Below are 26,859 nucleotides of genomic sequence, written 5' to 3'. Positions count from 1 at the left end.
TCAGGCCCTTGGCTTGTGTTGTTTGTAGCATGAAATAATGGATTGTCCATTGTCTGGAGGGCCAGCAAAGCTCAGAATTACTGTGCAGGTACAGGTGTCCTGTGTGGGAGTTTTAATGGCAACAAAAGCATTTTAAAATGATCCTGGAATCAGTACAAAAATGCATGGAATATGTGAAAATACTTTGTAGAAATTATGCCCTGTTCTTCTCTTTATTTTGACAGAGGGATTGGTTAAAATGAATTTATACACATACTCAGGAAATCTCTGAATGACATTTTTTAGAGGGTTTTCCTGGTATATTATTTTTATTTTCCCTGTCAGCCACTTGGCCACCTTGATAGATCTGCTTGACCTAGTCAGAGTGGTGCTGTCCAACCTGAAAGGGTTCCCTTGTTTTGGTCTTTTTTTTTTTTTTGGGTTGTATTTTAAAAATCTGTCTATAATTTAACCATTTGTATACTAAAAATAATCTTTAAAAAAATCTGCTTACACTGTGATTTTTGGTAGCCTTTAATTTAGAGTATACAACACAATCTAATTTTCTTTTGGGATATGCAGCTTTCAGAAGTGTTCTTATATATGCCCAGAAATGAAAGTTGTCTATTTATCATAGGAATGTGATTAGATAAAGTAACCTATCCAGAATCCCAGTGCAGCTCTTTCATATGTGCTGGATGGACTAGTTAGTGAAATTGCCTTTTAATCTCTATGGGTTAATAAATATTTTTTTATAACTAGCCACAGATATTCCTTTTTAAATTATACTTGGCAAACAGAAGATATTTAATTTTATATACAATATACATAGTTACCTTGATTGACATATTTATAACATAGAGCTTTGTGTTTACTATGAAGGTTTTATCTGTATCCCATGGACTTCATGGGTAAAACTTTAAAAAGTCAGTTAGCATTTATGGAAGGTTATGGGAACTTTCTTCATGGCTTCACAATGGGGACATAGGAGCATTTAAAAGGCAATAGCCAGATTGTTTTACAGAGTATCTTATTTTTTGATTGGGGCTGGTCCCTGCAGCTATTTTAATAACATCTGGATGTGAGTAACAGAATGGAATATGAGCATCTGCCTCTTCTGACTGTCACAGGCTATTGTCTAGAGCACAGGAAATTTCAGGGTATTGTATTGTTTTGCTTCGGACAAATGTCTCAATAGACCTATTTAATTAAAACCTTCATGTGTCTGAAAGAAAACATCCTCTCTCAACTAGGCTGATTTATCACTTTGGTACCCTTTTAATCCCAAAAGTAGTGTTGTCTAATATTTTAAGTGATGTTCCAGCTATCCTGATGTCTGCAGGTTAAAGTGGTCCTGGCTAGCACCCTTTTATTACAACAATTGCTACCTTCATTTTTCTACTGTTTCTACTTTAATCTTGAATGTTTACCAGTTTCTATTGTTGGATCTTGTGGAGGGAGAGTGTCTTAGCACTACAGCTCATCCAGCTTTAACTCACACATCACAGTCCTGGAGTAAGAAAATTCTTTGAATTATATTTTGTGGCCAATTTATTGCATTTTAAAATGACTTCTATACTTAAGACACAACATTTATGACATAATAGGACGAATGACTTAGCTAATCATTGTATCTGTCTAGACTTACTCTCTTTTGTGTTAGTGTCATTTTGAAACTATTTGTATATGTTGAAGTTTGTAAGGGTTCAGGAACCCACAATAAAATAGTAAAGTATGTATTTATTTCTCATTATAATGCTCAAATTTGATTTGGAAGTTGACACTTTGTATGTCTTTTCACAGAATTGTAAACAAATACCGAAAAACTGCTTCACCTAGGGTGCCTTCCATGTGTGGTACTAACACTTGTCATTCACAGGAATAGAGATGTAAATTTATGAATCCAGCAAACACTATTTTTGTAATGTGAGTCACTAACGCAGCTCTGGCCTCGCTGTGCTTTGTTCCCACCAGCCCCAGGTGGTTTCTGGCTGCTGTGGTCACTGCCTTCCCTCCCATGTGCACTGGGCCTGACCCCTGGGGACCCCCAGGCTGTGTCTCCTTTGCTCTGCCCCCAGCTGCCCCCCGAGCACATTCCTGGTGCTCCAGGTTCCCCTCCTTGGGCCTTGTGGGGGGATGCTCAGGGTGGGGTGTCTGTGTCCTCAGGGCTCACCCTGGCTCCTCTAGAGTGACTGCAGCCCAACCCAAACATTCCAATTCTAGCTCATAATTTATGATTTACAGCTTCTGAGGAGGGAGCATCCAGGCCTGACCAAAAGACTTTATCTCTCTGGGTTACAGGTGCTGTATTGACAGGTTTGTAATTGCAAACAGCTCAGAGGAATAATGGAAACACCAGGTTAGAATTCTCTTCAGGCTGAGCAAAGGGGATGCAATTTTCCTTTTTTCACGAGCACAAGTCTGCTGTGCAATACCCTTGGTACTCTGGAGTCCAGCCTGCACCGTTGTGTGCTGGAGAGCCCTTGGTGCATCTCTGAGTGTGCGAGGGCAGCACCCAGCCCTTGTCCTGCCCTGGCAGTGCCCCCTCACCCAGGGCCAGGCCAGGGCTCCCCTGACACCAGAGCCTGCCCAGGACTGTGGGGTTCCAGCAGGCAGCACATTCCCCTGGAGGATTTCCCATTGTCCTGCAGAGCCTGGAGCTGCAGCAGCTGCTCCAGGGTGGTGCCCACAGCTGAACTCACTGGGGCAGAGCAGCAGCTGCCAGCCCTGCCTGGGAAAGTGTCCTGGGAATGCTTGACCAAGCTCAAGGGCAGGCTACTCTACAAGAAAACACAACCTCCATGTGTAGCTTGTTTCTACACCAGTAACCATCTTTCAGTTGTTCAGTTCTTTCTTTGGTGTCTGTGCTAATCAAAAAACACAAGCTGAAGAATTGTAAAGTCTTGCAATACACAAAACAGTCTTGGTTTTAAAATCCATGCTGTTGCAGCATAATTTAAATGGTGTATTTATCAGTTTTAAATGTCATTTTGCTTTTCCAGTCTTTTGTATATGGGCACAATACTTTTTGTAAATTTTTTTTTATTTAGTTGTCTTTCATGTCTTTTCTTTCTGGTATTGGAAGATTTGAGCTCTCTGGGTTTTCACGGTACTCTTCTGATCATTCTTCATAGTGGTAAAAGTCTGTATTTTTGTATGTAGGAGAAATGGAAGTTTTCTAACACTTACCCCAATCAATATAGTATGGAATCATTTGTGAAGGACTTCCTGTTTAATAAATGGACATATTAAAGTACTAAAACAGTGTCTTCATCTGTAAACATGGCCTGGGCTGGGGTAATTTTCTTCCCAGTGGCTGGTGTGGGGCTGTTTTGGATGTGTGTTGATAATTCAGAGATGGTTTTGTTAATGCTGAGCTCACCCAGAGCCAAGGCTTTTCCTGCCCCTCGTGCTGCCATGCTGGGGAGGGGATGGAGGTGCCTGGGAGGCTGAGGGGACACAGCCAGGACAGATGACCCCAGCTGAGCACAGGGGCATCCCACACTTATGGCATCAGTATATGAAGGGGGAAGGAGGAAGAAGGGGGCACGTTTGGAGTGATGGAGTTTGACTTCCCAAGTCACCCTTCCAGGGGATGTGGCCCTGCTCTCCTGGAGGTGCTGAACACCTGCCTGCCCATGGGAATGAATTCCTTGTTTAGCTTTGCTTGTGTGCACAGCTTTTGCTTTCCCTATGAAATTGGCTTTATCTCACCACAGGAGTTTTCTCACTTTTTCCTTCCCCATTCTCTGCCTGATCCCACTGGAGGAGAGCGAGCCCTGTGAGGGCCTTGGGGGCTGCTGGGGTGAAACCACCCCAAGGGGGCTCCTGGGCTCAAAACAAAGCCAGGCAGCTGCAAAAGGCACTTTGTGTGTGGGGACAAACTCCCACCACGGCAGCCCTGGCTGGGGCTGTGCCTGGGACCCTCCTGGGGGCAGGAGAAACCACGGGAGAGCCTTGGGGAGAGGCAGTGGAGCAGAGGGAATGTGGAACTGCTCTGCTGCTCTCAGGCTGGTGGTGGAATTGCTCTTGGAGCAGTTCTGGTGTGCTGCCATGGACTGCACTGCTCCATCCTGGCTCTGCAGCTGCCCATTTGGGACTGGAAAGGGATTTTGGGGCTGAAATGCCCCAGGGAGTGGGGGAACGCTGCTGCCTCACAGGCTGGGGGGGTTTGGTTTCCAGGTGCTTTAGGCACAAGGTGGAAGCACCGAGTCCAGGTGAGAACTGTGCAAAGGCACGAGGGATGGGTGAATCTGGGATTTGGGAACGTGGCTGCTGCACTCCAAACACTGGGAAGGGACCAGGGGCAGTGGGGACAGGGACACAGGTGGTGGCACAAGGGAAGGATTCCCTGAGAGGATTCCCTGAGAGGCTCTTACAAAGGGCCAGTTCATTTTCCCTGGGTGGGGCTGTCAGCAGCACAGTGCCATTACCCAGGGTGGTATCCATGGTGCTCCTAGGGCAGGAGAAGTTTCATCAGCTGTCAAATTAAAAAAAAAAATTAAAAAAATTGTCTTTTAGTTACTGGATCTTTCTTCAGTCTCCCTGGAAGACTGTAATTAATTTATTCATGGATCAGGCTAACAAAATGTGATGGGCTGTGTCCAAAATCCATAAAAGAAAAGGACAAGTATTTCCTGGTGACAATTAACATTGGAATCTATTTTCCTCTTCATGGAAGTGGATTTAAAAACTGACTTATTTAAAAAAATAACCAAAACCAAACAATCAACAAAACCCCACAAAAGCAATAGCAATAAAAAACCAAAGCAAAACCAAATCCCACCAACCAAAAAAAATCCTATCAACCCCAAACCTCCACCCAAGCTCCTCCTCCCCAGAGCCCCTAACAAAACCACACTTAAATTTTCTGGGTAGCACTGTTTTACTTTCTGGCCTGGAAGCTTTACAAAACACTGATCACTGAATTCTTCCAGTAAAGGAGTGTCCTAGGGTGACAATCTGTGTTGCAGTGTGGATTCCTTGATGCACTCCTGTTTATTGATCCCTGACATTTAAAGATCCTGACTTTTAAGCCAATACTCCACGCAAAAAGGTGTCTCAAGCATCTTGGAATGCTTGAGAAGATTTAGATTCTCAGTGCTTACCTAAATTTCTTCTGCTTCCTTGATGCATCCTCTCTGAGGATTAAAGGAGGGCCAGGTGGGGCTGCTCTGCACATGTGGCATTTGCCCTTGGAGGGCCCTTTGTATCCTGGTGCAAATCTGGAGTGAAGCCACTCATGATGTTATTTCTGACCACAACTGTGCCCAGTGAACTTCCTTAGCAGAAGGACAATGAGTGGAACCAGGTGCTTGCTGAGCAGAGCATCCAATTGTGTTCTGCTTTCAGCATTCCAGGCTGCTCTCCACCACCACAGCAGCTGAGATGCTCTGCTCTTCCTTGGTGTCCTGGGAGTGACTCTGTCAGATGGGAACTGAAGACCTGAGGAACTTCAAACAGTATCAGGTGAAAAGCACAGTTAGGTGGAGTAATGGACAGAGTGTTCAAAGGATAACAGAGCCTCCTACTTCAGTCAGAATCTAAACCAGCTACTTGGAAAGGTATTTGAATTCCTTGGAAAGGTCTTTTGAACTCTTTAGTGTCACCTGTCCAAAATCACTGCTCAAGTCTGAACAAGTGCACAGGTAAATGGAAAAGCTTGGTAGGAGGGAGAGAGCCCTTCAGGCAGGTGAGAGCTGTGGGAACTCACCTGAGGTGCCACTTTCCCTTCCTGTCAGTGGCTTTGAGGTCATGGAACTCCTGGCATTGTTCCTACAAGGATTCATCCACACTTGGGGTTGGAAGCTCCTCCTCAGGCAGGCCCAGGAGCTCCAGGTGCTGCAATGAGGGCAGGGATTGGGCTCTGGGGGCTTTGGAAGCAGCTCCTCCATGGGACACGAGTGACTGTGATTGGAAAGAGGTGTCTGAGGAGGCCATGAAATCAGCACTCAGCTGGGCTCCACACTGCAGGTGGGGTGTTGTGCTTGTGTCCTGAATTGCAGAGAGTGCTCCCAGCACCCTTTTGATGTTGGCAGTTGAGGAAAAACAAGCAAACAAACAAAAAACCCAAAAAGCCAAGCTGACTTTTCCTCCACGTGCCCCAGAGCCTGAACTTGGTGCAGTATTAGTGGCAGAATATGGGCAGAAGACTGAGTCAGCCCCTTCCACCCCAATCCAAACTGGCTTTGAAGTAATTATTTTAAATCTGATTTTCTGAAATTTTATATCCCTAAGACATAGAACCATGTTTTCTTTCAGTCATGGGAACAGATCTTTTTTAACAAAAGGCTGGGATCTTACAGAAGTGCTTGGCCCTGGGAGCAAACTGCTTTGAAATAATCTGAGCCATCAAGGACTAAAAAGCCTGTAAGGAAATTCTCTGGGCAGGCACCTCACTGCGAGCTGCTAAGGCACTCCTGAAGGAACTAAAGAACATTTTGTTTGCTGCCTGTTTACTTTAAACCAACATGGAAAAAATGACCAGAAAACCTCAGTATATTTTGGGTTTGTGAGGGATGAACCTGAAGGGGACTTTGCTGTTTACAGGGTTATTGGTTGCCAAGAGAGAGCACTGAATCCACAATGTCTCCTCAATAGTTAGAACAAATTCTTGGTTAAATTTTTTCATCTCATGCCCTAAAGAAGAGGTTTGACCTCTGGCTGGTCCCCAGGGCTGGCTCTGAGCTGTGCTCCTTCCCCAGTACAGATTTAGGATTCCTGAAGTCACAGTCCCTCGTGCTGGGCAGAGGCAAAGCACCAAAATCAGGTAAGCAGGCAAAATCAGGTCTTCAAGTAAGTAAAGACACCCAACACTTCTATTAAAAGATGTTTAATCCAGCATGGTTTCTAAATATTAACCACGTCTCCAGCTGTGACATGCAGTACATTTTTTTACTTAAAAAAAAAGAGAAATACAAAACAAGTATAAAAATGAGCCCAGGTCCCCTGAACATCACAGTGTGTGCCAGTAAAAATATGACAAGAGAAGGAAGAGAAACACGGGGTTTCATACAGGAAAAGGTTCAAAGAAATCTTTCTCATAAATCAGAGATTGTCTGTCCCATTTAGAAGCAACCACTTGTTTTGCATTTACTCTGTCAGTGGTCAGGAAGCAGGAGATGTGGGAGCTGCCTGCTGGACAACTCTGAGCCTGAGCAGCACCCCCTGGTCCCTGCCAGCTCCCCTGTCCTGCTGGCAGCTGCCACAGGGAACTGGAACCCAGGTGCTGATTTCATTCCAAAGGAAATCTGCCTTTATTCTTTCATCCCTGGTTTTCATTTACTGTGTTAGTACCATCTGCCCTCATTTTAATCACACCTGTTCTGGCACTGTATTCATTTTTAAAACATCCATAGAGGTTTCTTTGTCACAGACCTGTGTGATGCCACCTGTGAGGAGTGTGCCACGCTCTTCCCAAGTGTTCCCAAGTGTCTATAAATGGACACAGATATTCCAGGGTAGGTTGTGCTACCTGTGAAAACAGCTTGGACATTCTGAGGGCTTTTTTCCTGGAATGCACCACCACAAGACAAATCACATCCTTCCAGGGGAGAAAAACCAACCAACCCACCCACCCAGCCCCACTGAAAAAGGGGGCTGGGGAGATGAATTCATTGCAGACATTCTGTAGTTTGGGGCTGTTTCTTGGCCTTTTCACAGTGGGGAGGGGGCACTGCCCTCCTGGGGCCTGGGTGCATTCAGAGTGGCAGCAGCAGTGGCCATGGCCCAGAGCAGGACATCAGCACTGGTGCCTGGGGCACAAACAGCTGCAGGTGTCACCAGGCAGGCCCTGCTGGGAGGCATTTGCCAAGCCTGCCTTCCCAGGGCTTCCACAACAACAGGACAGGGCTGCCAGAGCTGCCTCACCTGCTCCACCCCATCCTGTGGTGAAATTGCAGTAGAGGGGATGTGACTCCATCCAAGCAGCTTTAAACAAGGGATACTGAGGGTTTCATGAGCCAGCTGCCCTGCAGCACCATTATACTTTGAGGTTTGCTCTTGCTGCAGATTTCCAGTTGTCACTTTTCCTTGTCACAGATAGACAGGAGATACAAAGGTATTGATAACAGCACTCCTTGCCTTCAGTGCTTGGAGTATTCAGACTGGATAAAGAAATACTGTTAGTTAATCAAGAAAAATAAAAACAGGCATCCAAACCTCTCCTCTTTGGCATGTCCAGAAGTATAAAAGCTCTAAGTGTTAAAGGTTTGGAATGATGAAAGCACATTAAAAGCTGTAAATGTTAAAAATGCTGTTCCCACTTACTTGGGACAGGGATGTGCTGGGTGGGGAGGGGCAACAGAGAATTGAACTGGGTTGTTTGGACAGATCTGCTGTAGGATCTGTAGTTGCCAAGGAGTGTTCAATGGCACTGGGAGCAGTCTCCTTTCCCACATCACTGCCCTGTCTGGGCTCTGGTGATTCCATTAACAGTGAAGTGGAAAGGGGCTGAAATGAGGGAATATTTCAATTGGCAGTGCATTCAGCAAAGAGGAAAGTGCTTGATCATCTTCCCTTCATGCTTGGTTGGTGTTTGGTTCTTCAGTCTGAGTCAGAGTCGGAGTCCTCATCTGAGGAGTGAAACAAGGAACAAAAGTGAAAATGCAAACTGGAAACCCCCCAGCTGTGGCTCTGGCTGGGACAGAGAGGCTGTGCTGACAGGGTGAGCCTCCAAGGACACAGCAGGGCTGGGAATGAACACCTCTGTGAAGTGACAGCTCTTGCTGAGGTGGTGGGACCTGGAATGGTGTTTGAAGGAGTTGGGAGATGCTGCTGAGAGGCCCTGCTGGCATCCTTGCTGCTCTGGGCACTGCTGTGTGCTCAGCAGCCCTCCACCTCTGAGATGCTGAGCAGTCCCAGCAGGCCCACAGAGCTGCATCCTTCTGGCCTCAGCACTCAGGAGCCCCTGTGGAAGCACAAACTGGGGCTGCAGGGCTGAGCCCTCCTTGCATGGCACAAACACCAACACGGAGCTGTGTGACTGCACTTCTGTGAGTTTATGTATTTGTGCCTCCATCTCCAGGGGAGTTAGATCTAATCTGTATCCTAATTCTGCACCCTTGCCACCTGAGCATCTTCTGAGGGCAGTTCAGTTTTTAGCTTTTACAGTCTGCTTCCTGTTCCTTTTATTCTTTTTTTCCTTTGTCTCTCTTTTCAGCCTAAAGCTTGAAAAAACACTGAACAGTCTCCTAAAATCCCCAGAAGAGACAGTCAGTGCTGCTGATCACCTCCTAGGATTCCATACACACCTTGGGTGTTTGGTTTTTCAGGGGTTTTAGATGAGGTGTTTTTGGGGGATTTGGGATATTTTTTATTTGTTTTTAAGTGTGGAGCAGTCTTTTTAATCAATGTGGGTGCAATAAGAAGTCACAGGGACATGATGCCTGATTTGGGCTCCTGGAAACTACAGAATGACTACCCCTGTCCTGACCTGAACTGGCTTTGAACACCCAACACCTTCTTTTTATCTTCTCCTAAGTGGATCTGTCTGACCTGAAATAGACTATAATAGAAAAAAACTTGACAGCAACCTTGTTAATTTTATGCTGTTTGACCCTTGGATTTTAAGGTCATTTGCCCACAAATGGTCAAAGATCTTAAGAGGCAATCATGATAAAGAAATGATAAAGAGAAAAGCACTATTTGGACACAAAAAGCTGTGGATTAATGGATGTTAATTATAAGTTACAAAAAAAAAAAAAAAAGGTAGAAGTTTGCTTGTTTTTACAGCAAGACATTTTAATAGGGAAAGAAAATCTGTACTGCATGGTGATTTCTATAATTGGATCTGGGGCTTTTCAAAGTTAGATGTGAAACTCTGAGAAACTTCACATTCCTGGCTTGCAGGTTATCTTCATAAATCACTGGAATTCCATTTGCAGCTTCCTAACTGAGCAGAGCTGTGGCAGACAAACCCAAGAATAGAAACTGCTCTTACTGAGCAAGAGCTCTTGCTCCCTGCAAAGGGTGAAATGGAGAGGGAAATCTCACACTGCAGCTCGTGTGACAAGCAGGGAATTTTACCCACCTTCTGTCTTGTGCCCCTCGGGGGAATCGGAGCTGCCTTGCTTGAGGAAAGTGACCAGGTCATTGAAGGTGATGTAGAAATCAACGGCAAACACAATGGTGGCTGCAAACCCAAACACCTGCAAGGGCAGAATAATGCTCTCCTTAACAACAGCTCCAGTCTGTCAGGACAAACCAAACCCAACCAAACCCAACCAAACCCACACCCACACAGGAAAAACTCCATGGTTTTTTTGGCCTGTGCCTTTCCAAAAAGGCAGGGAGGAGAAATGGTTTGGGACACGTTGGTATCACCTGAATTACAGCTGCTTTGGGAGCCTGAGAAGTGACCAGGGGTGTCTTTATCCCTGCCCCAGGCTGCAGCCCTCTTGGGCTCTGGGCCTGTTCTGGACATCAGCACCTCCTGCACCTCCACTGTGCCAGGGCACCTCTGCCACCAAGGAATCACCTCCATTTCTTGGGAAATAATTTTCCACTTGTTTGCAAGGACATGAGTCTATTGCTGAGTGAACTAGACAGATTAAAATGATTCTGGAATTCTCTCTCCAGTGACAGAGCAGCAGAGTTGTGCCAAGCTGGATGCTGGTCTAGGAGCCTGAGCTGAGCAAACTCCATTGCACCATGGCTCACTGCAGGGACAAAGATTAAACAAGATTTGGGTTTGTGTTGTGGGATGGTTTGGGAAGGGCTGCTGGCCCCCACCACTGGGCACTGTTCTTCCCAAGCTTAAAAAATTGCTATGCAAATTTTATTTATATTGCATACATTATTGATGCTTAGAGTCAAGTTGCAGATGCAGGGGCTGTATTGTATTTCTGTATTTCAAAATGCTGATGGGTGAAGGCTCTCTCCTGGGCAGTCCTTGTACAGGAGGGTAAAATGACACTGCTCTTGTTTCAACTCATCCAAATGAAACTAAGCAGGAGGGAGGTTGAAATTACTTAATTTAGACTGGCCTTAGCAGTTACAGGTTTGAGTTTTGTTGGTTTTTTTTAATCATCATCATCATCATTATTATTATTCCCTCCATTCAAGGATCTTGACACTCCTTGCAGGAGCAGCTAGTAAAATTAAAAAGCAGAATAGGTGCCTTCCCCAAGGGTACAGTTAACACTGAGCAGCTCTGTTAGGGTGAAAAAACTATTCATTGGTTCAAGACATGTTTTTCTGAATAAGTGACCATTTCTTCTCTGCTTTAAGCAAATGAACTCTCATTTAATTGAAGAAACGTCTATGACTTGCAGTGGGGTGATATTTAAACTGGTTTTTAAGTGCATCCATGTACTGAAGTGTACTCAGTTCAGCACAGCACTTAGGTGGAAAGCTCATGCCTACTCACCCCTGCTGCTTTCGATGCTCCATCGCTGTATTTTGAGACAGCAGCAATTGAAATGGCAAAGTAAATGATGGCAGCGGTGACACAGCGCAAGAAATCCTGTGGAAGAAGCAATGGTGCCCTCAGACTGGTCAAGGATTTCCTCTAAAACCATCCTGGGAACTAACACTCAGCCCCTCTGTTGCTGCATCAGTGCCTCTGCTGGCGTGTGACCACAGCCTGGATTGCTGCAGAGGAGGAACTGCTCATCTGTGAAATAGTTCTAAATAACACAAGACCTGAACCCTGGCATAAACTTCTCCTCTTAAAGATGCTGGGATAAATCCTGCTGCTACCCTGCCTGTGTCAGGCAGACCTTCCTTCAGCCTGGGAAGAAGGGCTGTGTGGGGTGTTTGCCTTGGAGCACAGCAAGGGCTTTAATGGAAAGATCATTTGAAATGCCTTAAAAACCTTGTGCAGAACTCCTTGGAGCAGAACTCCCGTGGCACCAGAGGCTCAGGAGGTCCCAGCTCTGTGGGAACAGGTGCCTGTCTCTCTGTGGGGTGATCTCCTGGGAGACCTGTCTGTGAACTCCTCATTCAGGAACCAAACACTTGGGTTAGTGCTGGAATGATTTGTACTTCTCACATCCACCAGCCTGCCCCAGGAGCCCGTGCCTGGTGTGATCCCTGGGGTATGTCCTGCTGAGCTGTGCCTGTCACACCAGCAGGGACATCTCTGCAGTGAGCTTTAAACACAGAGCTGTGTCCCAGGGCACATCCAAATCATGAGGGCTGCAATAAAGGCACCCTCAGCTCTGTTCACAATTAGCTCTTCTGCTTTCCCAGAACAGATGGAGGAGTCAGATTTGTCTCAAAGCACAAATCCTGCAAGAAACCTGACTCCTCTGAAGTCAGGACAAGGTCAGTTATCTACATTGTGTGCCTGCAATATGTTATGGTAATGGCCATAATAAACACACAAGTGCCTTTTTTGTCTTAGTTCTGGAACCGGATGCATGTAGAAAATGGGAAAATGATGGAACAGAGATTACCAGCTAAGAGCTGTGCACAGTCATAGCCAAAGTCACTGATATTGTTTTATCTACGAGTGGTCTTGCTGAAGTTATTTTTATACACTGAGAGCTCAAATTCAAATCTCACTGCAATGAACTACTGATGGTACCAAAAGAGAATCGAGATTGATAAGATCAGCAGGGTTTTTTGAAGTATTTGTACTGCAAAGCAGCTGCTCCCTTTGCAGTGATATTTGAGACTGCAGGGACATCCAGTGGCCAGGGCTCTCCTGCAGCCCCAGCAGTGCCCCAGCAGCCACTGGGCTCCGTTGTGAGCATGAACTGGCCAGAGCTGCCCCTTCCCAGAGCAGCTCAGATTGTCTGTGGGTGTAACTCTAGCTGAGAATTTAATCACAGCCTGACAAAGTCTGCCCATTATCAACAACACACCTGTTTCCCCCTCTGCAAGGGTGGCAATAAGGAGCCCCCAGCAGTCAGACTTGGGCTGATGCTGGCCCTAAGCCACCTGCCTGGAATTGGGCATACATTCTGTGCTTTGATAAAGCCATGCTTTGTGTCAGCACTCAAAAAGCTGCAGTGCAGAGCAGAGCATAGTTTAGAGTGCTCTGGGACCTTCTGAAGCAGAGGCAGCAGGGACAAGTTTCTAAGAGAGCAGTAAAATTGTTACAGTGACCCTGAACTCCTGCCCAGCCACTTTGCCTCCCCTCTCACTGCACAATTAAATCTGAAGGTTTCTGTTGCACATCTCACTTACCGCCAAAGGCCAGTGGACTCCTTTAAACTTCTCATTAAGCTTGGAGGCGTAGGCAAAAAAAAGAAACAGTGCCAGCAGAAACTCTAGGAGTGGTGCCATCATGAAAGAAGCTGCTAGAGATGCAATATAGCAGATAAAGATGATAAATGACAGCACCTAAAGTAAAGGGAAAACTCGAAGTTATTTGCATGGAACAGCAGAGCCGTAGGCAGCTGAGCAGCTTTGAAGTGTTATTTTCCCTGTGTATTTCTGTCAGGGCTGCTGCTGCTCCTGGCACAGCTTCAGCATCCTACTTTTTCTATTTTTCATTGGGCCAAATGATTTTTCTTGTTCAGCCCAGAATAAATCTGAAGTAAGGGTGTTTATTTCCACGTGTGTGAAATCGCTTTTCCGGAGCGCTGCGTGCATTTGCACCTCTCGAAGTCAGTAATTTGCTCTGGATTGTAAACAGCTCTGACAACATAATTCTGAAAATAGAGTGGGGTGTTGCCAAGCAAGCAGAGCTCTAAGCTTTCAGCTGTGACAGCTCTCATTTGAAACCCAAATCAGTGCTCAGACAGCCTGAAGTAACTCAGCATGTATAATCTTGGAGTTGAAAGAATAAAGTCTGCTGATGATGGACAGAAAAGGGCCAAGAATTAATTGTTCTGTGACTTCTGGAAGTGTCTGGTTCCAGTTTTCCAGCGTGGCAGCTGTTTTAGACAGTAATAGGACAGATAACTCCCATAGATTTCCTTTATCTCCATAATGTATCCTAATTCTAGTAAATAATAAAAAATGGCAATATCTTCTGCACTCAATTGAAACACCTTTAGAATATGGTTCAAAATAGAAAGTTTCACAACAGGAAAACAACTGAAGAAAATGCATTTTCACCTAAACCAGGCAGTACCAGAGTGCTGTCCTACACTCCTGGACTGTGTTTGCACAAGTGGATGGTGAGGGAGCCATGGAGAAGCTCAAGACCATTTTCAGTTGCTGTACTGGGGTTGGTCACCTCCAAAAAGAAGCTCCAGTCCTCCTGTTTACCTGCCTTGCATGGGAACTGGTTGCTGTTTCAATCAAATTAGCTTGAAGTAACAAAAGTAGGCAGGATGCTGAATGACACATTTTTATGTACCAGTTTGCACCTGGGCTGCTCTGTCCAGCCTTTCCTCCTGGAGACAAATCTCTGCCTTCCAAAAGCTCAGGGATGCTTTTGGTCAGCACAGACTGAGCAGTAGATTACAAAGATTTTTTTTTTAACTTCTAATTCCAAATCAGGACACTAACATTCCCACTCACACAGCACTGAAAATAAATGGATTATTTTCCCCCAGATGGCACATCTAAAGGCAGATGTAGCTTCCTGCAAAGGTAATCAATGCATTTGCCTCATTAAATTTCAGCTCTGTGGATTTCTTTGTTTGCTGCTACCATAGGTTCTTGGGGACCACCTAAACTTCAGAAAAAAAATCATCATTACACTTGACTGGTAAGGCTCCTATAATTATTAATTGGTAATTACTCCTATGAGAGGTCATTCAACCCTCAAATACATGTATCAAAAAAACCTTTTATGTTTAGGGGACAACTAAGCAGTTCAATCCCACTGAAATCATTTCTTGGTGTAAATAATTACCAAGCCTTTATTCTCAGCCTGTGTTTTGGGGAAAGCAGTCAGTACCTGGGCAGGATGCTAACAGCTGCAATAAACTGTTTTCATCCATTAGGACTGGCTGGTGAGGTTAGAGAGGATGTGACATTATTATTTAAGGTCTATGCATTGTTCTTGTTTCACTGGTTCTAAGAAACTGAGCTGGGATAGTTTATAGAGCTCACTTCTGCATGGGCCTGCTAGCTGGTAAGAGCTGCCCCATTTGTTCATGTTGACCCCATTCTGAGTTGTTTTCTGCTCAAAGAGCCTCTCTGCAGGTTTTTCTTATTTTCATAAAGCAGAGGGAGGTCATTCCCTGTATCTCATCCTTAGTGTAGCATTTTCTTCCTATGAGCTAAAAGTGGTAAGAACTCTTTAAAGGGAAGTGGATTTATCAGAGCTTGACAACTCCTAAGAGGAGAGAGGACTTCCTTCTTCCCATCACAGCATCTATTGCCTTCCCACCCCAAAGAACAAAAACTGCGCTTGCTTTGTGAATCTGCTTCACTTGCATTTCTGGAACATAATTTAGACACAGTTCCATGTCTTTTTGGAATAAAAAAAAAAATCACCATCTATACATGACATTTTCTTTTTGTTCTAGTGTTGAAAAAATATCTTCCTTTTTGTGGCTAAAGCAGGTGTGTGGTGGCTGAGCTGCAGGGGTGACCAGCAGCAGGGAGATGGGTTCAGGGCAGGTCCCACTGCCCACAACCCTTCCAATAGCAGATCCTTAGACTTGAACTAAACCTAGTGATCTCTTCAGAGAGGATTCAATGCAGTGTTAAATCATACATGCTACTGGAGCAGTGAGGGGAGGCAGAGAGGCAGATTTCAGATATGTAAGGTGATGCTGCACAGCAGAGATGCCTTTGATCTCGATTCTCTTTGCCTCAGTAACTCCTGTGCTCTCACTGCTTTTGCACTGACAAAAAAGCTTTCCTGATCAAGTGTAAAGTGAAAGGAAGAGCTTTGTGGTCTGTTCTTATCAGCTTTATGGTAATTTGTGCCAGGGAAGGCTCCTGCTGTCTCCTTCAGCCCTGGGCAGGTGTGAGGTTCACACACGAGCTGGACTCAGGGTGAAAGAGGAGCAGGACCACACCAAGGAGCCCCTGATCCCAGGTGCTGGGGTGCCAGGGGATCCCTGCTTCTGTGCCAGGGAGGCTGCTGAAGAGACATCAGTCTGAGCATTTCAACCTTCTGAATGGTCTGACCCAGAGAAGCTGGGGAAATATTAGTTGTTTATTTTAAAATGTGGTTCCCAGGCCAGTCACTTGTTTAACCCAAGCCCTGCAGGAGTGGCAGATGACAGCAGTGTCCTGCTGCCTGCTCCTCTGCCCTGAAGGTCAGTCACTGTATTCCCACCTTCCCACCCTCAGGGGTGGGATTCACCCCAGCCTGTCCTGCTCTCCACTTGGCAGCAGCCCCTTGTGGGGAGAACTGCACCTCTAAACACACTGAAGAAAGAGTCACCTTTTGATTCACAAGAACCCATTTGATTTCAGTAGATTACTGATGGTATTAGTAAAGGGGAAAGACTCTGAAGATTGGTAACTGGTCTGCAGTTAAACATCATTCCTCATTCTGGAGGCACTCAAGATTTTATGTGAAATAAATGTCTAGAAAAGAACAGACCAGATTTTGAGAATGAAGATTGGGAAGATGGTATTTTTAGATACCTTCACTGGGGGAAGGCACAGGAAGGGGAGGGAGGCAGACCTTGGAAAGAGCCAGAGGATCAGGAGGAAGGAGGTGCCCGAGGTCTGTCAGGTGATGACCATGGCACTGCACCTTGGCACTGCACCTTGGCACTGCACCTGGCTCTTTGGTTTTCTTCTTTTCTGTCTCCTGTCACTGCCCTGACAGGGATTTTAATGCCAAATTTCCTTGGTAGCTTGGGAACAGCCCTGTGTAATAGAAGAGCCCACAAATTGTAGGGTTTTGATGATGTTTCTCATTTCTCCTTGTGTAGAGCTCATTTCCTCTTCTGACAGCTGGAATGCACAGCTGTGGACTCCTGGAGCAATACTGGATATCACCTCTAACTGTCTTTTCTGAATTACAGAAGTGAGCAGGTGCCTTTTCTGACCATTTAAGTGCACTGCTACTAACTCAAGCATTCTATGTTATCTTAAAATTTTAAAAATACACCTCCCCTCCCACAATACAAACACTGCAGTGCCACTCTGTACTCAGAAATAATGACACCTCCCTACATACTTTTCCAGGCTTCAAGTCTTCGTGAAAAACATCTTGCAAACTGAAAGGCGCTCTAAAAACTCAACAGCACCTTTCAGAATATACCTGACCCCTCCAAGGACTGTCAGATGTTCCATTGCACATCACACTTGTGCACCTCTTTTCCTGGAGCTGTGTGTTTCAGGGTCACTTCAGAGAAAGGTCAAGCAATGGACCTTGTTTTTTGTTAGAGCTCTGTATCTGTGCTTAAAAAAAAAAAGGCAGCTAGAGAGGAAGTCTGAGAGTCTCCATGCCATTGCAAGTTCATTTCTAGCACTTTCAGAAAGCACTGCAGCTTCTGGGAGGGAAAAAAAAGCAGCAGTGTTTTATCAGTTTTGCCAATTTGTATTTACCACAGCTTCTTTCTCTTCCCCTCACTTGGGATTGCACCCTGAGCACTGAGAGCAGCTGAGTCTGAGCTCTTCCTGAGCTGCTGATGACAGGTTGGTGTGACTGCTGCCAGCTTCACAGTGAAGGAATATCTGCATGCAGGAAGCTCTAATGCAGCAAAGAGCAGGATAGGAACCTTTCATAGCTTGGCAAAAAAATAATAAAAAAATCCTGGCAAAAAAGCAGCCTGACTGTTCACTAAGCACCTTTTATGTACACTCTCATTCACACAAAACCCTTCGTGGGTATTGTGTTTCAGAAAGTAACTTTCCCATTTAATCCCATACAATTATTACTTAATATTGTGTTCTTAGAGTGGCCAGGCATTACAAAGTTATACTTTACTGTACAGCCAGTTTGCAGTTCAAGGCCTAAAAAACAATCCTGACAGTGGTTAGAGAGCACAATGTCCCTGAAGGGAGGGAGGCCTGAGCAGGGCTGAGGTCATGGCAGCTCCAGAGGCGTTTGGAGGAGGGAGAACAGACCTGCTGGACCCCACTGGGAATATGGGGATGCTGGGAGGCATCACTGCACCAGCTCCTCATCTCCTGCCCCTCATCTCCTGCCCCTCATCTCCTGCCCCTCATCTCCTGCCCCTCATCTCCTGCTCCCACCTCCTGCCCCTCATCTCCTGCCCCTCATCTCCTGCTCCCACCTCCTGCCCCTCATCTCCTGCCCCTCATCTCCTGCTCCCACCTCCTGCCCCTCATCTCCTGCCCCTCATCTCCTGCTCCCACCTCCTGCCCCTCATCTCCTGCTCCCATCTCCTGCCCCTCATCTCCTGCCCCTCATCTCCTGCCCCTCATCTCCTGCTCCCACCTCCTGCCCCTCATCTCCTGCTCCCACCTCCTGCCCCCATCTCCTGTCCCTCATCTCCTGCCCCTCATCTCCTGCTCCCATCTCCTGCCCCTCATCTCCTGCTCCCACCTCCTGCCCCTCATCTCCTGCTCCCATCTCCTGCCCCTCATCTCCTGCCCCTCATCTCCTGCCCCTCATCTCCTGCCCCTCATCTCCTGCTCCCATCTCCTGCTCCCATCTCCTGCTCCCACCTCCTGCCCCTCATCTCCTGCTCCCATCTCCTGCCCCTCATCTCCTGCTCCCATCTCCTGCCCCTAATCTCCTGCCCCTCATCTCCTGGTCCCATCTCCTGCCCCTCATCTCCTGCTCCCACCTCCCTCCCCAGGAAAGAACAGCTTTGCCAAAGGCTTTACGAGTGGGCAGCATCTTCTGGGCAAGAGTGCGTTTTGTTCTTGCATTCTTGTCAGACAGACAAAGTGCATCACTCAGTGGTCTCTGCTGTTCAGTTACTACTTCTCTGCTGCACTTGTTGAGGAGGTGAAATTCCTGCTTCCTTCAGAACTGGCTGCAGGAGAGGCCTTCTGGCCACAGACCCTGAGAAAGGCACAGGGGCCTCTTCCAAGGAGAGTTTACACGGAGCATCTGGAGTTTCAGTTACCAAGGTCAGGTCAGAGGAGACTGAAAAGACAGGAGAGAGACAGGAGAAGAGGAGAGAAACAGGCACAATGATTTCTACATCCTTTTATGTCACCACAAAGGAGGCACAACTTTACCTATTCTCACTGCATTTTTATAAAAACGAAAGAAAATGTAGTGCCACTGCATGCTGGCCTCAGGAGACTGAGGAGATGCCAATTAAAGCAGCCACAAGCCTTGAGTGGAACAGCCAGGTGAGGAGCAGAATCCACAACTGGGATCCTGCCCAGACAAGCTCTGATGCCAGTGTGAGAGTGGCTGTTAAATGGTTCCAACACAGGACACAGGGAACTGAAAACTCATCTCTTGAAGGGTGGAAAAGAGTGAGGATGAGATGCTGACCTTCAGCACAGCAACTTGAATGGTTAGGAAAAATAAGTAGCTTAAGAAGAGTGTTAAAATGTGTGGAAGAAACCTGGCATGGAAAAGGGGAAAATAGAAAGGAAAAAAGAGTAACCTGTAAGATTAAAATTGGTGGTTAGAAAATGGAGGGAGCAAGGCAGTGAAAATAAACAGGATTAGGAGAGATAGTGAAGCTTATAAATGTATTTGATGCTACTGCTTCTTTGTCTTTACAGATGTCCCAGGTGGAATAAAAAATTAATCAGGCAGGTTAGTGGGGGGGTGGACTGGATGTTCCCCAGAGGCCCCATACAACCCCAACTATTCTGTGATTCTGTAGAGATCAAAAGGAACAGGGGAGGGGGGGAGGATATCTTCCTTATCTGAATAAAACTGGAGATAATTAAGCCTCTACCTATTATCAGCTCCATCCCCAGCCTGGCCTGTTCTAGGGGAAGCACCCAGATGCCCAGTTTACATGGGTACTGCACCAGAGCAAATCACACCTGAACTTCCAAAAGATCCTCTGTGTGGAAATGTTATTTTCAAAAACGGCTCGAGAGCTGCAGAAATAAAGTGCATTTCTGAGGAACTGCCAAGATGCTGAATAATGTGACATTTGTAACAGTGATGAGCACCCCACTTTGCTTCTGAACAAAAGGCACTGTTCAAAAAGTGCATCCATGAATATTATTTCCATACATTTATGCAGAACCCAACCCCACCCTACATTAGCACTGTGTCAGAGGAAAAATTAAACATTCAAGATGAGAAATACAAAGCTAAAGATGAAACACAGATTTAAACCATGATAGATTTAACTTGGACTCATCTTCAATTATTTGGCACTGCATTTCTCTAATTGTGAACAGGCTGTATTTACTCTGGGGCCTGTGCTGTCTTCAAGGGCTTCTTCTGGCAAAGCTGAGACAACTGGAGAGAAACTACTGCTGCCTCTTGTCTGCCAGGAAACCACGTCCTGAGCACGTGGGCTTAGCCTGCAAGGAGCACAAGGAAAGCTCTCTGCAGATGGGATTTCAGAGCTGCTTTCAGCCAGCCAAGCCCTTGGGAAGCCCCGAGTGGCCTTACAAAGGATAAACCCCTGGTTTGTCAAGACACAGCAGTTTTTATTACTCCAAGGAGCCATCGTCAGTACTTCTCTATGACAACAAAAGGGTGAGTCTGATCCCATGACCAGAACAGTATTCCTCTAATATGTCATCATTCTGAGATGTTAAAAAGCCAGACTGCCTGAAAGCCATCATTTAGTGGCTGTAAGCTTGTAAAGGAAATTCCAGTGTGTGTAAAAGTATGTAACAAAAATACATGCCAAAGGAGCCAGGTTAGCTGGGCTCTGGTATCTTCTAAATGTGTGGTTTTGTAAACTCCAGATGTTGTGTGAGTGATGGGGTAGCTGGAGGAGGGATGGGGTAGCTGGCGTTTTTTTGGTGGAGCTGATAAAGCCCACGGCCTGCTGCTACCAGTTCAAGGCTTTGTCCACCACAGAAGTCATCCTGGCCTCCTGAGTGAATGCCTTTCCTCTCAAAGCCAGCCTCACATGTGGCTGTGCCCTGTCTCTCTGCCACAGGGCAGTGCCCGCAGCCTCACAAGCCCTCAGAGCTGGTCCCCACCAGCTGGTCACAGACAGTCCTGCCTCCTTCTGTCTGTTCCTTATCTTTCTTTTGCTGGAATATCCTGGTTTCCTTACCTGAGCCAGAACAGTGGATAGCCAGAGACACCTTGCACATCTGAACAGCGCTCCATGGACCTGACTGCCAGTTTGGGCTGTCCTGATATTTGACTATCTGCTGCCAAAACTCCAGCAAACTTAGTGTTTGAATTTATCATTATTTCTAGCAAAAATGATGTTGAACATCTAATTTCAATCAACGAGCTTCCTATTCAGTAGCTAAATTTTGGTGTGAAATACCCACTCTCCATGGGGTGAGCGATTTCCTTTCCTATCACATGGGTACTGTTTCAGCTGTCAGGTTTAAGCCTTTACCCATAAAATTCCACAAAGTCTCACACCACAGTCACTGCCCGGGTCCTGCTGCCACACTAGCGCTGATCCAGGCCAGGTGTCCCTGGCCCTGTGCCCACCTGGGCTGGTGCCCAGCCGCTGTCTCAGCAGCCCAGGGCCTGTCCCTCTGGGCAGCTCTCCAGTCCAAGTGCATCCCTCTGAGGGTCAGCGACAAACACGGCTCCGGAGGGCTCGGGACAGCGGCTGAGTGACCGCGATGCACGGCCTGATGCCGCACATCATAAATTCATGAATTCATAAAGTCTTTCCTGACACACTCAGGACAGGCTGCCCCCTAACCCGGCACCAGCCGATAATACAAACCGCAGCCCCAGTGGTTACTGGATTACACCACAAATAGCTTAAAATGAAATCAAAGCGCTTTTTTACCGAAAAGGGGTCCTCGATAGTGAAACACGCTTAATGCTCTGGAAGTCTAACGTGACAAGTTCTTGTCTCTAACGTGCTCTGCCTGAATTACGCTAAATTCATTATGCTCTGAGACAGCCCTGCAGTTCCCCCATTCCGGTTCGGGTTTCCCCATTTTCCCCTTGGTTGTTGTCTCTCTCTCCCCTCGGCTGCTTTCCAGTTTTCCCCTCAGTTGTTTCCCCCGTCTCCCCTCGCTTGTCTTCTCCCAATTTTCCCCTCAGTTGTTGCCCCCCGTCTCCCCTCAGTTGCTGTTCCCCATTTTTCCCCTCACTTGTTGCCCCCGTCTCCCCTCGGTTGCTGTTCCCCATTTTTCCCCTCACTTGTTGCCCCCGTCTCCCCTCGGTTGCTGCTCCCCATTTTTCCCCTCAGTTGTTGCCCCCCGTCTCCCCTCAGTTGCTATTCCCCATTTTTCCCCTCACTTGTTGCCCCCCGTCTCCCCTCAGTTGCTATTCCCCATTTTTCCCCTCACTTGTTGCCCCCGTGTGCCTTCGGTTGTTTTCCCCCAGTTTTCCCCTCAGCCGCACAGGGAGCGGCCCGGGACAGGTCGGTCCGGCGGAGCCGGCTCGGGTCCCGGCTGCCCCGGGGGTGGCTCCCGCAGCCCCCCAGCCCCGGAGTCCCGTCCTTACCGACTCTGCGAGCAGCAGCTGCCCCTTGCGGGAGCGCAGGAACTCCCGGGGGGGAAGCAGCGAGCTCAGCCCCGGCGGTGCTGCGGTCTCCGCGGACTCGGGGTCCTCCATGGCCGCGGCGGGCGGGATGGGCGCGGGCTGGGGCTGGGCTCGGCTCAGCTGGGGCCGGGCTGGGCTGGGCTCGGCCTGAGCTCGAGCCGGGCTCGGGCTGGGCGCGGGCTCAGGCTCGGGGTAGGGGGTTGGCCGTGGATTTTTTTTTTTAATTTTTTTTTTCTCTCTGAAGGAGGGAAGCGGAAATCGTGACACTGCGGAAACGTGAAAAAAAAGTTTCAGCATCCCCAGCTGTGGGGGGCGGCCCCAGCGCCCGCCCCCAGCCCCGGGACAATGGAGCTGGGCTGCGGGACCGAGAGCAGAGCCAGGCGGCCTCGAGTCCCGGCACCCTGAACACACAGAACCGCCGGGATGGAAGGGAAGGGGCCGCTGGAGGCCACCCAGCCCGAACCCCGCTCAAGGCTGAAATTTCAGGATACAAATGCCTCGGCGAACGCTTTAACATGAAATTTGCATGGCAGAAGAAAATCTTTCCAAAGGATGGTTACTGGGTCATTACATTTTTACTTGACTTTAAAAGGTACATTTACTCTAATGTACTTTTTTACACTTAGTAAATAAATAAGATTAAATAATGCACTTAAGCCCGTTTGTATTTTCTTTTTATTAGAGAAAGAAGACAACCATGAAAATAATTTTCATACAGGTAAAAACATAATTAAGTTTAGAAAAACACGACAATTTTCCCGAAGCTTTAACTGCTGAAATTGCAATGCTGAAACTGCATTTGGAAAAGTACAAAACCTTATGAATGATACTTGCAGAAACATCAGTGCACAGGAAATTCAAAAGTGAGCACATGAAAACACAAACTCTTTAAAAGAGAGTGGGAAAACAGAATGGAGAACTCATTCTTTCACTAACATGTCATTCTTATTTGGCAGGAGCACTCCTTCCTCTTCCTCTATCAAGGCTAATCTTCTTGCAAAGAAGAACCACGTCGACAATGCAGAGAACAAGCAATATAAGACCCAACACCTATAAAAATTACCATAAAATTAGTTCCCCCACTCAGTCTCGAACTTTTACTGTAGTGACTCATCAGTAAACATATACTTGTTTCTGGCCTTGAAAATGTGTGTGATTTGAGAAAGCTGATAAATTAAATAACACCCACATTTACATCCCATCAGGCTTTCAGAGAGCTGTCTACAGCCTGCTCTGTTTGATGTTTGTGTCAGGCCTTGGAGGTAGTGTGGTGCTCTCCTTCAAAGCTAAGCTAGTGCTGCATTATGCCAGACAATACTTTTATCCTAAATGAAAGCCCTTCTGTCTCTTTAAGGGCTGTTTAATTAATGGGACTGGCCCTGAGAAAAGTCAAGGGAAAGTCAGTATTCCTAGAAACAAGCCCAGCAGAAAAATGCTCTTCTTCTCTGGAGCTCTGAATGGGAAACATATTCCAAATTGAAGAAAATGTACTAAATTATTTAAAAAATAGACAACCTCAGGAAGGTAACTGGAGAAATGTGTTTGCAGAAAAGCTACTGAGTTAACTCACTCAGCTCCTGCCCTTCAGCCCCATCCCACATGCACACTGGGGGTTTTTATGCAAGCACTGCATTATCTGATCAGGGGAGTTATTTTCAGGAAAGCTCTTGGGAGGGCACAGCTCAAGGCACCTTGTGCCTCAGGAGAACAGGCTGGGGGTGATTCTGTCCCTTCCAGCACTGAAGATGTCACATGTTCTACCTAAACCTGTGTTCCCAGCTACCTGCTCAGTCTCCTGCTCCCACCTTTAATTTCTGTGAACTCCACAACTGAGAATATTAATTCTATTCCAGCACAGTCACTCTTTCAGAAAGTCTCCTTTTTGCTTAGGATGCCATTGCCAGTGAAGTCATCAGCTTTCCCCCTCACCATCTAAGCTGAGTTTGAAAGAGCTCTGTGGCAGCTTTTAGGTTTCTTTTGGTTGCTTGTCACATTTCAGCTTATCTTGTACTTCTAGAGACTTTCAAAACTGAAGGGTTTTCTTTCCCTCCTTATTGTTTATTAAGGTTAATTACATTAATTGCCATTTGAATTAAAAATACCAGTTAAACTATTAAACTGATTTCATCTTAAGAACATAAAATTCTTACAATCATAGTACGAACAAAACCCCTTTTAAACTGACATAATTCCTCAGTTTGTGTCAGAAAAAAATAATGTACATGCCAGGAGGGAGGTACCAGCGTGTCTGTTAAAAAGTTTCAACTCTTTTTAGGACAGTTGGCATTTTTTCTCAAGACTGGGTAATCCTAAAAGAGCTAGGGATTCTCCCACCTTGGATTTCAAACTATGGTAGCAACTGTAGGTTACTTAAAAACTAAAAATTTTCAGTGTTTCAGTACTTCTCTGCAGTAATTCCTAAGTTTTCATAACATCTTTAGATTACTAGTGATGTGAAGATTATTTTCTTTTAATGAGATACACTGGATGTAACTTGTTTGCTACTGCTGAGTGTTCTTCCAAGACAGTTGTTTGCATAGTCCTACCACAATGTGAGTGTATTAAGAGGTTCAAATCACTGCACTCTAAGAACTGAAATTCATTAACAATGCTCCTACTTACTCCTCCAGCCAATGTTCCCTTGTTGGTCTTGATTATTATTGCAAACAAGGCCACAACGAGGAGGAACAACGCTGCAATCACCGAGTTGAAAATATCCTGAAACAGCCAGTGGAAGCAAAATATTTATTCTGAAATACAGGCCTGAAGGAGAGTGTGGAGAGCTCCCAGCACAGAAGGGATGGTTCAAAGCAGCTGGACTGCCGTGGAGACAGAGTTACAGCAATATCTGTGTGAGAGGACACTGACACCCAGTGGTTTGATCACAAAAAAAAAGAGTGTTTACAGTAAAAGTTCCTTGTTTTACCTTTCTTCTGTTGTTTTTGCATCAAATTTTTGCAACTTGGCTACACCTGAGAGACTGAGGCAGCAAATACACGTACAAAAGGGAGGTAAGAGGAGACCTTGTTAGTATTTGAGTGAAAGTGTGTGACTAATTTGTGATGTGAAGGTGTTACACAACGAGGCAAACAGTGCCTGTGCCAAGAGGGGCTGTTATCGGATCCAGCAGCTGCCCAGGAACTGATGGAACAGAACACTCTGTTAGGAGAACCTGCCTCAGCCTCCACAGAACACTGGGGCTTGCCTTACCTGTACAGAAACAATCACTGGGCCACTGAACACCTCCTTTGGGACAGGTGATCCCTCCAGGTCACAGGCCTGCTGGTGCTCACAGCCAGCGGCCACAGCAGCCAGGGGACACTGGGGACAGCCATACTCACAGCCAGGGGACACTGGGGACAGCCATACCCACAGCCAGGGGACACTGGGGACAGCCATACCCACAGCCAGGGGACACTGGGGACAGCCATACCCACAGCCAGAGGATACTGGGGACAGCCATACCCACAGCCAGGGGACATTGGGGACAGCCATACACACAGCCAGGGGACAGCCATACACACAGCCAGGGGACATTGCTACCCTCAGCCAGGGCACAGAACCCACAGCCAGGGGACACTGGGGACAGCCATACCCACAGCCAGGGGACAGCCATACCCACAGCCAGAGGATACTGGGGACAGCCATACCCACAGCCAGGGGACATTAAGGACAGCCATACACACAGCCAGGGGACAGCCATATCCACAGCCAGGGGACACTGGGGACAGCCATACCTGCAGCCAGGGGACAGCCATACACACAGCCAGGGGACACGGGTACCCTCAGCCAGGGCACAGAACCCACAGCCAGGGGACACTGGGGACAGCCATACACACAGCCAGGGGACATTGCTACCCTCAGCCAGGGCACAGAACCCACAGCCAGGGGACACTGGGGACAGCCATACCCACAGCCAGGGGACAGTAGAACCCACAGCTATGAGACATTGGTACTCACGGCCAGGGGACATTGGTACCCAGCGTCCATCAATACTCACGGCCGGGGACACGGGTACTCACAGCCATCAGTACTCACAGCCCACGGGTACTCACAGCCAGCGGCCAGAAGAGGAACCGCATCCGCGCGTCGAGCCTCAGCAGGTAGAGCAGCAGGAACAGGACGGTGATCACCGTCTCCATGCCGGCCAGCGCCGTGTAGGCCCCGTGCGCGCCCGAGGCCGCGAAGCAGATGAAGGCGGCCAGCGCCACCAGCTGCGGGACAGGAGGGGACGGGGTCAGCGCCGGCCCGGGCCTTGCCCGCGGGCCCCGGGCCGCCCCCGGCCGTACCGTGCGGGCGATCTTCAGCGCGCCCCGCGGCGAGCGGGGGAAGGCCCGGTCCACCTGCACCCGCCCCGTAGCGGCCGGGCGGCGCGCGGCGGGACCGGGACTCCGGGACGGCGGGAGCCGGGGAGATCCCGGGGCCGATCCCGCAGGTGATGCCGGGGCCATCGCCGGCGCTGAAGCAGCCCCGCCTCAGAGCGCCGGGGCGGAGGAAGTGATGGCTCGGCGGCGGAAGGGCCGGGCCGG

General features: G+C 47.4%; 2 protein-coding genes and 1 long non-coding RNA gene across 4 annotated transcripts; 1 reads left to right on the top strand and 2 right to left on the bottom strand.

The window, feature by feature from the left end:
• Positions 1 to 3,012: 3,012 nt before the first annotated feature.
• Positions 3,013 to 22,627, bottom strand: CMTM3 (CKLF like MARVEL transmembrane domain containing 3). Of its 2 annotated transcripts, XM_071440193.1 has the most exons (6): positions 22,292 to 22,627; positions 13,114 to 13,269; positions 11,348 to 11,443; positions 10,010 to 10,127; positions 5,088 to 8,552; positions 3,013 to 4,459 (listed from the first exon to the last, which is right to left on the bottom strand). In XM_071440193.1, the coding sequence occupies exons 1-5, from the start codon at positions 22,625 to 22,627 to the stop codon at positions 8,524 to 8,526; spliced, it is 735 nt and encodes a 244-aa protein (XP_071296294.1). In that variant the 3' UTR covers positions 3,013 to 4,459; positions 5,088 to 8,523. The 2 variants fall into 2 exon arrangements, with proteins under 2 accessions (XP_071296294.1, XP_071296295.1); XM_071440194.1 differs by lacking the exons at positions 3,013 to 4,459; positions 5,088 to 8,552 and adding an exon at positions 9,254 to 9,881.
• On the top strand, positions 20,154 to 22,981 carry LOC139596170 (uncharacterized). The gene is made up of 2 exons (XR_011681265.1): positions 20,154 to 20,389; positions 22,575 to 22,981. It is a non-coding gene; the product is annotated as an uncharacterized lncRNA (long non-coding RNA).
• Positions 22,982 to 22,987: 6 nt separating this feature from the next.
• On the bottom strand, positions 22,988 to 26,795 carry LOC139596169 (chemokine-like factor). Its single transcript, XM_071440196.1, has 4 exons — positions 26,620 to 26,795; positions 26,386 to 26,544; positions 24,953 to 25,048; positions 22,988 to 23,380 (listed from the first exon to the last, which is right to left on the bottom strand). Exons 1-4 carry the CDS (start codon positions 26,779 to 26,781, stop codon positions 23,276 to 23,278), a joined length of 522 nt encoding a protein of 173 aa, XP_071296297.1. The 5' UTR covers positions 26,782 to 26,795; the 3' UTR covers positions 22,988 to 23,275.
• Positions 26,796 to 26,859: the final 64 nt, after the last annotated feature.

This window comes from Agelaius tricolor, unplaced genomic scaffold (genome assembly GCF_023055355.1).
Source record: "Agelaius tricolor isolate 1412-34295 unplaced genomic scaffold, bAgeTri1.0.p SCAF_15, whole genome shotgun sequence".
NCBI lineage: Eukaryota > Metazoa > Chordata > Aves > Passeriformes > Icteridae > Agelaius > Agelaius tricolor.
The sequence above is the reverse complement of the archived record's forward strand: the minus strand, read 5'-3'. Positions and strand labels throughout refer to the sequence as shown.